This window comes from Lolium rigidum, unplaced genomic scaffold (assembly GCF_022539505.1).
Source record: "Lolium rigidum isolate FL_2022 unplaced genomic scaffold, APGP_CSIRO_Lrig_0.1 contig_1381_1, whole genome shotgun sequence".
NCBI lineage: Eukaryota > Viridiplantae > Streptophyta > Magnoliopsida > Poales > Poaceae > Lolium > Lolium rigidum.
Window position 1 is genome coordinate 124643 of NW_025899846.1, and position 11029 is coordinate 135671.

The window sequence follows — 11029 nt, forward strand, 5'->3', positions numbered from 1 at the left end:
GTCGCACGCCACCGCAACTCAGCTGGTCGCATGTAGCTCTGGCCCATGGAATGGAACGGCAAGCACAGGACTGGACTGCACAAGCCACCGCGCTTTAACCCCTGTCACGCGTCCCACCGGCTGCGCATTTGCAGCCGCGGTGCGGTGCAGGTCGGACGTCCCCATCCGTCCATCCGTCACACACCACCGGACGTTTCCGCCAGCAGGGCAACGTCGTGATGGGCTGGATCTGCGCCCAAAGAAGCTTACGACAATGCGATCGACGGGGCATGCCGCTCATGGCGTACACGGACGGCTGCTGAAATTGAATCGATTTGATGAGTGGCGCGCGCCTGTGTACATGTACACTTGTACAGATTTGGAGCGGAAAGGCAGCAGCTCCGTACGCCTGCGTGCCGTGCGGGCTCGGGAGTCACGGCAGCAGCGTGAGGAGCGCGGCGCAGTACGGGAGGAGCACGAGGCGCAGGTGACGCCTTCGGTTCCCGCGCCTCGCCGCCGCCGCCGGGCCGCCGTCGGCGCCTGACGTTGCCGGCGTGGTCGCCGGCGTGCCGTATCCTGCCAGGCGTTTTCAGACATCGTTAGCGCAACCATATCGAAATGTGAATAAAGAAACACGACTCGAAGAAGAAAACAGTTTCTTGCTTGCTGTGCTGCCACTATCGACGATTGGGTGCTACGGATAAATAAAAAGTGGTAGCCGAGGTTCGAACACCGACCAGACAATTGGGCTGGTTCCTCTACTGTTTTGGCTACGGAACAAGTCAAGTGGCTGGCTGGCTACAGCCTACAGCGACACTGAATTCGATATGCAGTTTGTTCATTTGTTTATAGCTCTGACGATATGGTTTTCTATCTGACCATGTACTCCTACGATTCGTATACAGTACAAGTATTTTGGCAAATTAACGACGCAAATGACACCTCAATTTCGAGTTAAGCACGAGACGACCTACGAAGAGTAAAAAAAGCACGGAGTATTTCGGTATTCAATTCGTATCGTACCAACATTGCAAGGAAAGCGTTGAAAGTACTCCGCGTTCATTGCACGCGGAAGAGCATATACTAATACTGTCACTTCGTACCGTACGTACCTGACTCCGCGGGCACGGGGCCGCCGCCGGGCGCCTCCGCGACGGGCATGCCGAGCGCGGCGCAGAGGCTGGGCGGCGGCGCGTCGACGCGGCAGGCGGTGGGCAGCGCGAGCGCGCGCACGGCGTCCACGCGGACCCCGAAGGAGCCGTACCCGCCGACGAGCCCGCACAGGCAGGCGGCCTCGCCGTCCACCACGCCGGACAGCGCCCCGCAGCAGCCCTTGTCCGGCCGCGTCAGCGCGCTCCCGGCCTCCACGTACGTCAGGCACGACGACAGGTTCAGCATCGCGCCCCTGCAGTCCAGCTCCCCCCAGCTGGGAGCCGGAGCCGCAGCCGGCTGCGGCGCCGCCGGCTGCGCCGACAGCTGCGGCGTCCAGAAGGCGAGGAGCGCGAGGGCGAGGAAGGCCGGTGGCGTCATAGCCACGACGGCGAGGGCGTGGCTTCCTGGCCTCTGGGGGGCTGAGTCGGCCGTGCGCTGCTTGACATGTGGAGATGGGGAGCGCAGTGTGTGTCTCCTTGGTTGTTTTGTGTTCGTGTGCGTTGGGTGAGTGGAGTGGCGTGGGATGTGTAGAGTAAAGCGTGTACGAGTAGAAAGAGTTGGCTTGTTTGGTCTCGTCTCACAGCAACTTTGGCAACTGGAAACTTGGGAGTGAAAAGCGACTCCTGCTACTACTTTGTCAACGATGTTTGCCTTTATCTACATACAGTAGGGATTGCACATTATTGCAGAGCCTAGTGCGGAGAGTTGCAATGTATACTCCGTAGGCAAACTTCAGAGAAGTGGTGAACATCATTGTACTGTTGCATTAAACAACAATTGCAGACCACCCCAGCAAACACCAGGTAAGAAGAGGACCGAAATTGATGTTCTATGGTTCGTTACCCAGATGACGCACGGTACACAGTGTGCGAGCAAAACCATCAAACTCAAACATCACAAACAATGGCGCCTTTATTCAACTACTCCATCCGTTTGGAGAAGTAGGCAAACTTCAGAGAAGTGGTGAAGAAGCAACAATCTCAGACCATCTCAACAAGACACCAGGTGTAATATATGAAGATGGCCAAATTTTCTGTTCTTTTCTGGCTCATTACCTGGATGACGAACGGTACAGGGTGCGAGCTAATCCATTCAACTTAAGACACCACAAACAATGGCGCCTTTATTTACCTACAGTATTTATTTTGGGAAGAGGGCAATTGGCACTCTATTACCCCGAGTATAAGTATGTTTCTGTTTGCAACAGGTAAAAGCAGGCAAGGAAAGAATGATGCAGTTTCTCAGTCAAGAGTTAATGCACCTATGTTACCTCACAAAATGGTAATGCACTGATGCACATAAATGGGCAGATACATTGAATAGACCCGTTGTTTGGCAACAGTTTCCACTATGTTTACACTGTCATGCAATCTGTTTGGATCGAGTCCAGTATACAGTTAGTCACTGTTTCAGTCTATGTTTCCTCGCTGACTACGTGTTTCTGCTTACAGCAGAAATAGTACATGCCCATGATCAATACTGGTTGTATGTAGTAAATTCATCCAAAGAAACTTTGGTTTGCCTACACTACTAAATTACTAGTACTTCACTGGAGATATTAGCTACAATCGATTAAACATGATCTGGATGATTCATGAATGCTAATGTAATTGTGACAATTGACATGTAACACAAATACAACTTGAGAATTCAGGCTCAGCATTAATCTGCCATCCTTCATTCAAAATATAAGTAAATCGGTGAAGTGATAAGCATATTGGTGTCCTAGAAATGATGCATGAGTATAGGAGTACATATTACACAATTAAAGACATGATGCACCTAGAACCCTATAATAAGGGAATGAAGTTACACAATAGTACTCATGCAGATGATGTTTGAGCCATATTCCCTCTAAAATCATACACAATGGGAGGAAAAAGCTGATCGTTGCTTATATGATCACATAATGAAATAACCCAAATCATCAACGCACTGAAATAATGCAACCATGTGAGATCAATTCGCACAGGAAACATTGAGTAACGGTGTCTTGAAATTTACGAACATGTAATGCACGCAACAAGGATTGCACATTAACTTTCAATGTATTTTCTGCAACTTGTGGACTATGGTCATTGCACAGAAAATCCTAGTGCTGGAAACCTAAATGTAAAACTTTCCAGCAGCCGAGAGAACATTATTACAACAACGTTTCAGCTTTGTTTAGATAAACAAAGAATCATGGACACCCAAATGCCCATGTTATCTCAAGCAGCTGAAGTGTGACAACCGCAAGTACACTGAAGAAACTATGTGAAGTAGCAAAAACCAGACCCTGTGTTTTCGCAATGCACGGAGGGAAAGAACCTGATCACTTGAAACTGAGACTATGGTAAACCTCCACTTACAACGAGCTGAGGAAGCATCTGTAGTCCTTTCACAGTAATTGCTGTGAGCAGATCTACTCTCCTACGGTCATTCCAAAACCAAACTTGTAGTTCTTCTTTGCATGGTCAATCTGTGTCACAAAACACAAGTTTAGAAACTAATGATCCGAAAATTGTCGGGGCATTAATTGTTTGTTAACAAGACAAGTATAACATTTTTTATTGGTAAGTGTGATAATACAACTCAATACCTCTGCAGACAGAAGAAAGTTGACACCCATGTTCAGTCTCTCCTCCAAGTACGCAGCAACGACACCATTTGAGTCAATTTTGCCCCTTAGACGGCACTGTAACAGAACGCATTAATAAACCAAATTTACAAGAAAGAATTTTCAGAAATAAAGCAATAAATGAGTGAGGTAACAATGGATTATAATGTCTGGATATATCCACTGGCAGACACAAGCCCATGTAGCGGAACAGAACTTGGAAGAGCAACGCATTTCTACCTGATACAAAATGTCAAATGCTCTAAAGTGTTTCGTAGGGACACTGACCTGCCTAAGGATATAGTCGTAACCAACGCTAGAAGTCACATCTCTGGACATGTGGTTATACATAAAGTCAGTAGCAAGGGACACCTGCAGATTGATATATTTATAAGTTAGAGTCAGGTTAAGATTGTATGCAAAAGATTCATGTTGGAAAATATTGAAGTCTAACCTTTTCAGAAACTTTCTGGACATAACTTAATGCAACTATACCAGTGCTAGCGACCTGTAGAGTACCCACCTGCAATGGTCATAAAAAATAGCATTCAGCCTGATGTCTAAAAAGCTCCATTTGCTATGCTCAGCTTGCAATCTCACATTCGATTCATTTTCTATGCACAACATCAGTTGATACTTGAGCCATGTGAGCAAAGCTCAATCAGCTTTGCAACAATAAATAATGGTGCTTATTATAGTGATTGGCTTATAGGAAAAGACCCACTATCAAGTACTTTCTTAAGTGACTAAAGAGTAATTTCCAAAATAAGCATGTGCCTAGGGGCCTATCAAAGAATAACCCACAGCTGACCTGAAAATCTACTACCGAATTCAACACTTCATACAAAAAAAGGGGGGGGGGGGTGGGCTTGAAACGTAAGTATGACATGCAAAAGTTATATGTACCATCCAAACACAAAAGACTAAACAAGTTTCTTACCATCTTATCAGTATTATAGCGGGAATTAAAACCAATCCCTGACTTCCTTTGCTGACCAAGCCAGAATATCTCTGTTCCCATAGACAAATTCGGAGTAACACTCTGGAATATAAAAGGATTGTCATCTCAATGTAAAAAAGAGTAAATAAGGAACAATTTATCTTCGTAACAATATTTATGGACAATATATAGTCGGCAAAGAAAATGTAATGCCACACTTCATTACAAAGCTAATAATATGTGCAGCGAGGTTATTTAGTAATTGATACAAAATATGCTTGCTACTACAAAGTTTAAAATCAATTCTAACTTGTAAGCATGATGTTGAGTCCATGTATAACTGTAAACAACACTATTACAAAATATGACTAACTAGTTCCTACAGAAAGCGACAAAATGAAACAATCTTACAGCTGCAAATTTATGTCTTAACTGCAACTTAATAACGGAATATCATTTAGCTGCAACTCAAGAGTATAGTTTGTTTCAAGTCAAAACATAAACTCAGCTCAAGGTTCAAAAAACCAAAATTGCAAATTATGATGGTCCCTAAGCATGGACAAAACATTAAACAAAGAACACACGCTCAGGGAACAAGGTATAAAAGAAGCTCAACAGGGAGAAAGGGCAAAAAACTGAATGTGAACAGATAGCAGAAGTTGCTGAACTTCTCTGAAGAATTTAAACAATCAAGGAGAGAAACTTTAAATAATCATATTCCCATGTTGGTTTCTCTTAGGTGCTGCAGCTAGAGTATGACACTGTTAAACAAAATTATGACATAAGACAATTACCTGAATATAATTTGCCCCATAGAATGCATTGTTTCCAATTTGAAACTGTGCTCGGTAGTCTGTGCCCTATAAAAATGTTCAAGGTGTTAACAGATGGAAGTAGTTGTTAGATGGGTGCACACAATAAAAAGGTAGTTTGCTGATTAAGCATGACTGATCAGAAATGCTTGGAAGACACTTATTGCTTAAAGAAGCATTGTCACAAATGCGAACCTTGTAGTCAAAGTTGAACATCCCTTGGGAGTAATGAGGCTCACTGGTAAGCTGCAAAAATAAAGTATCAGCCAAATAAAGAGTAAAATTACAGTCATCAAACAAAAGAACATCAAGTTAACTACCTGTGCATTGACTTTCAGCGCCAGATTTTCAGTCAGATCACATTTCACACGAGCATTCAACCTTCCATCAGTCATCAACCTTCCAATAAGCATTAACTGAAGAAAAAACCTCACATAGTTAAGTCCAGAAATACAACATGTGACACAGAAATGTCATGCCATAATGTGACAAAAACAAACCTTTGGAAGGTCAATAAAATTGGCCCCAAATTCATATTGTGCTGTCGGGACTTTTATAACATCAGCTGACTGAGACGGAACTTCCAAAGAACCCATAAGAACACTGTCGATGATGTCAGTATACATCATAAATAGGAAATTCGAAATAAGGGAACCAGATTTTTTTTGCGTGCTCTCACCTGTGGCTAAGCGCGAACTTCTGGCTCAACATTTTTGTAAAATCGAACCTCAAACCTTCGAAAAGTTCAGGCTTCAAAGACACTGCAATGGAGCATGTCAGTAGAGCTCATGGAAGAAATCTCAAGAGCCAAAGTGCACATATAGCAGGTAGCCAGGTACACCAAATAAGTAAAGCAGGCAACTATGTTTCCTTACAAATTTAGCATTTTATATTTAGTCATGTCCATGTTCAAAGCACCATATGTTCTTGAACAAAGAGATAAGATTTAGGATAGGTGAAGCATGACTGTTTGAGAGCTCAGTAAGTATATTAAAAAGTCCAGATCATCTATCACATATGTCACACTACTAGGTTACTCCGCTTAAGGATCCTTCTGGAACAGAAGCGGAATGCTAGGGGTAAGTAATGGAGAACATTACCATATTATTCTATATAAAAATTGCATTACAGTAGTACTCTGATGCTCAAGAAATCCCAGACAAATTAAACTTGAGTGCTTGCTAGCTTTAGATCCCTACAGCACACTATCAAATACATAAAAATGATGTGTAAAATCTATATAATTCATAAATCTAGTAATAATACACCAAATTTATATAATTCAAAGACACTGCGAATGGAGCATGTCAGTAGAGCATGTTTCCTTACAAATTTAGCATTGCATTTTAGTCATGTCCATGTTCAAAGCACCATATGTTGTTGAACAAAGAGGGTAGATTTAGGATAGCTGAAGCATGACTGTTTGAGAGCTCAGTAAGTGCATTAAAAAAGTCCAGATCATCTATCAAATATGTCAACACTAATAGGTTATATTATAATCCGCTTAAGGATCCTTCCGGAACAGTACGGGATGCTAGGGGTAAGTTATGGAGAACATTACCATATTATTTTTGTACAAAAATTGCATTACAGTAGTACTCAGATGCTCAAGATCCAAGACGGATTGAACTTGAGTACTCGCAAGCTTTAGATCCCTACAGCACACTATCAAATACATAGAAATGTTTCGCAAAAAAAAAATATACATAGAAATGATGTGCAAAATCTATATAATTCAGAAACCTAAAACACGTCAAGCAACCGAATCGCGACCAAGGAGGCGAATATAGCACGAATTCACCACCCGCACGAGCAGACAGATATACTTTTTTTTTGCGAAATGAGCAGACAGATGTACATGATACATCAAGTAGCGATTCGGGCAATGCTGCAGCGATTCACAGACAAAGCAGTTCAAAACATAATAAATGGAGGGCGAAGGGGACGAACTGAGGGCCTCCCGCTGGATCTCCTCGTAGGCGACAGGGCAGGGGAGGTTGAGGTAGTCCACCTTCTCCTCCTTCTCGTCGCCGTCTGGCTTCGGCGGGAGGATGCCGGCAAGCCCGGCGCCATACGGCGGCGCGGCCCCATGGGGCTGCGCTGGAGGAGGCGGCGGCGGCGCTGCGGCGGAGGCGGCGGATCCCATGGCGGCGAAACCCTAGGTTAGGGTTCTGTGGGTGGGCTTTGGCCTTTTCGGGGGGTCCTCGTCTTCCACCACGCGACGCAGAGGAGGTGGATCTGTTTCAGCCTACCGAGCTTTGTTCTTTGGTCACTTCAGTCCAGCAGTCCTGTCTTGCTGCTTTTGCGGTTCTGCGCTGTAGACTAGGTTTTTTTTTTTTTTTGAGAGGCCCTCACTTTTTCATTTCCTTTGGGATGGAAATGAATATAATTTCCTTTAACCAAACTGCTCAGCTAAATCGTCGGGAACCAATAGTTGGGCAGAGGCAGGTACACCCATCTGGCCATATGGCTTGGAGAGGCCATCTCTGAAGTATACCGGTATACATTTCACATAACTCCCTATAGATGATTTTTTAATTAATAAAAATATGTTTTCTTAAACAGACTAAAGAAGAATATAGTAATTTTAATTGAAAAAAATTAAGAAAGTCGATTCCATAGAGCTAGGATCGCCTAAAGGGTTTGTCGACAATTAGGGGCTGCAGGAGTTAGGGCTAGACTAGCTCCTCCAAGTAACTTCATAGTCGAGTCGCTTTCGACTGGCGACAAATTTGGATACTCGTTATTCAAATCTCTCCTTCCTATGAATCGTTCTCGATGTGGTTACATACTTACATTGCATGGCAAGCTCGTTGCTTTTACGGGCCCACCATGGTACATGATTCTGACTCAATCCTATCCACACACACACTTTGTAGTATGGTGTTAATAGAATAATATGTTCTTTCTAAATTAAGTTTGCCCCATGTTACATGCAAATACGTTACATAAACTTAACAAATTAATACATGTAGAGTTGAAAAGCAAATTTCATATTAGAAGCATGTGCTCTTGCTCATTTTTGGCCACGACCAAAGCTAACACGTAATTCCTTTCAAATCGCGTCGCTCGCCATGCCATTCCCACATCTCATGGAGCTCGCACCACTTCCTATCCTTCCCCCGCAACCAACCTAGCATTAGACATGAAGCTCCACACGAGGCCATGAATGGAACATAATGACCACATGAAAGATCGAGATGCACTTTTAAATTGAGGATGTAATTCAAGAAAGATGGATTTGCACTTTTAAAACTACTACTTAAGGGAATGGTAAATAATGATGATAAATAGATAGACAAATAATACGACGCAAAGAAACACATATATGGTAGTGAAAAGTGAAACAGATCAGGTCTTCAGCTTCACACGATTGGGTAGGAACACACAATATAACATTATGAACAAAACGGTAAGGTGCAATTCTATTTTCAAGAATACAAACATAGTAGTCACAAAGAAAAAGAGGTAACGGCAACAACTAGTATGAACTGAAGGAGAGAGAGAGAGAGGGGGGAGGGAGAGAGAGAGAGATGAACAAACACATTGTTTTCCGGATTTTAAGAAGTATAAACAAGCTCCATGTCTCTATTTGGAGAGGCTATGCATGCGCGCACCTTTGTCCAACAAGCATCACATGTTTGTGAAAAAATTGTATTCCCCATTAACACAACCTTCACTCGCTTAGCTCAAAATATCTAATGGCAAATCTTTGAGGTCACCTCCGAACCTTCACGAACTTATTGTGGAAAGTCCACACACATGTGGCTTGACGATGACACCTAGTCTTCTAGGAGATGCTAGTTCTCCAAGAGTAACAACTTGATCCTTGTTGTCACACCACATTCTAGTTCGATGCTCAACCAAACTCAAAACTCGAAATCTCAAATAGATTTTCTGCAAGAAAGAGAGATAAAGGGAGCGGCTTGTAACAGTAGACTAATAGATCCACAAGTTTAGTTTAAGTCGCCAACCTAACCCAATTAGTGTCACACAACTAGCCGTAGTCGTTATTAAAGGATATTCTGGTACAAACAACTTCAACAATCTAGTCTTCAATTGAGGTTGTCCTCAACCGAGGTTTTCCTTGATAACTTGTGTTGTGCACGCAGTTATCGATCACCTAGAGCTTTAATCAAGACCATATACCTCTAACTAATCATTAAAATCAGTCTTCAGCACACACGAGGCACCAGACTCACCATAGGTTATTGTAACGACTTGTGTGATTCTCTATGGTCATCGAGGATTAGGTGGGTTTTGGCTTAGGCTTTGAGTATGGCAATGTTGATAGACATCAATGAGTCACATATCCAACTTCATGATGAGCTAGTTGAGCATAGATGACATTTATTTGAGAGATAGTCTTTCACTAGTCTTCATGTGTGATTTAAACCATTCATTGCATTCGGGACCATTCTTTATTTTGTTGTTGCTTAGATTTGAATTTGAGTTTTGGATTATTGTTCTAAGTGTTGTTGAAACATTAGTAAGGTTAATTTATATTGGTGTTAAATCAGAGATCATTTCAAGTATACATTCATATTCGAGGAAATAGCATCTAACACCACATGTTGGTGACTTTTTTTGCAAGGAACCACAACATGCGTTTGTTTTTGCATAGAACATCATATTTTGCTTGATCATTTGCACAAAACACATAGCCAATCATTAAAAGCTTTAATAGCCAGTTAGTCAGTCTTGTTAAGCTTCATGCACTAGCCACTTGAACCAAAAGTCCGAACTGATGGAAAGGGCTAGGCAATCCACATATACATTTCACAACACCCCACTCGCGTGTGACGGGAGAAGAGAAAGTCAACACATGAAAGAAGAAGAGCACACCGAAACAGGGCATCAGCGGTGGCTAAAGAGGGGGCAACATCAATTTTTAGGCTTAATTGCGAAAACCATGTGAAAGCCAGGATTTGAACTCGAGACCTGAGGCTCTGATACCATGTTAAGCTTCATGCACTAGCCACTTGAACCAAAAGTCCGAACTTATGGAAAGGGCTAGGCAATCCACATATACATTTCACAACAAGTCTAGCCCGCTGTCACAAAGCGTAATGTGGTATTTTCTCTCCTTATTCAACCGAATTGGTATGTACATATCAACTCGTCTCGATACCAGGAGGAGGCAGCCAACCTCACCAAGTTCACGGCGACCCGAAGACTATCGGCCTTGCTCGCACATTGGTCAAGGCGAGAGAGCGCTCACGGATCGCGTGTCGCGTTGTCTTTAGGCGAGCCTTGCCCGCACACATGTCGACCCAAACGCTACCATGTTGGCCCGTGGAGGCAGAGGGTGAATTGGCACGGTCCTTAGGCGCATCACCCGTGGTGGGAGCGAGCTTGTCATGCTCTATCGACTCCGTCCGTGTCGCGCGGGGGTGTGTCAGTTGTGCTGCGTTGTCCTCGACTCACACATCTCTATCAGAGAGCTCGCCAACCCGAGGTCATTGCTGCTCTGTATTGTTAGGATGCAAACAAGCACGACAAGGCATCTCTCCGTGCCTTGCCGCCTCGGCGGTACTGCATTCGATC

General features: G+C 43.6%; 2 protein-coding genes across 2 annotated transcripts; both read right to left on the bottom strand.

Moving 5' to 3' along the window:
- Positions 1-412: 412 nt before the first annotated feature.
- LOC124680369 (non-specific lipid transfer protein GPI-anchored 2-like) lies at positions 413-1885 on the bottom strand. The gene is made up of 3 exons (XM_047215442.1): positions 1850-1885; positions 1092-1788; positions 413-555 (listed from the first exon to the last, which is right to left on the bottom strand). Exons 1-3 carry the CDS (start codon positions 1883-1885, stop codon positions 413-415), a joined length of 876 nt encoding a protein of 291 aa, XP_047071398.1.
- A 1260-nt stretch (positions 1886-3145) lies between these two features.
- On the bottom strand, positions 3146-7739 carry LOC124680367 (mitochondrial import receptor subunit TOM40-1-like). The gene is made up of 11 exons (XM_047215438.1): positions 7433-7739; positions 6162-6243; positions 5983-6085; positions 5803-5898; positions 5678-5728; positions 5465-5530; positions 4671-4772; positions 4185-4253; positions 4019-4102; positions 3713-3808; positions 3146-3592 (listed from the first exon to the last, which is right to left on the bottom strand). Exons 1-11 carry the CDS (start codon positions 7626-7628, stop codon positions 3536-3538), a joined length of 1002 nt encoding a protein of 333 aa, XP_047071394.1. The 5' UTR covers positions 7629-7739; the 3' UTR covers positions 3146-3535.
- Positions 7740-11029: the final 3290 nt, after the last annotated feature.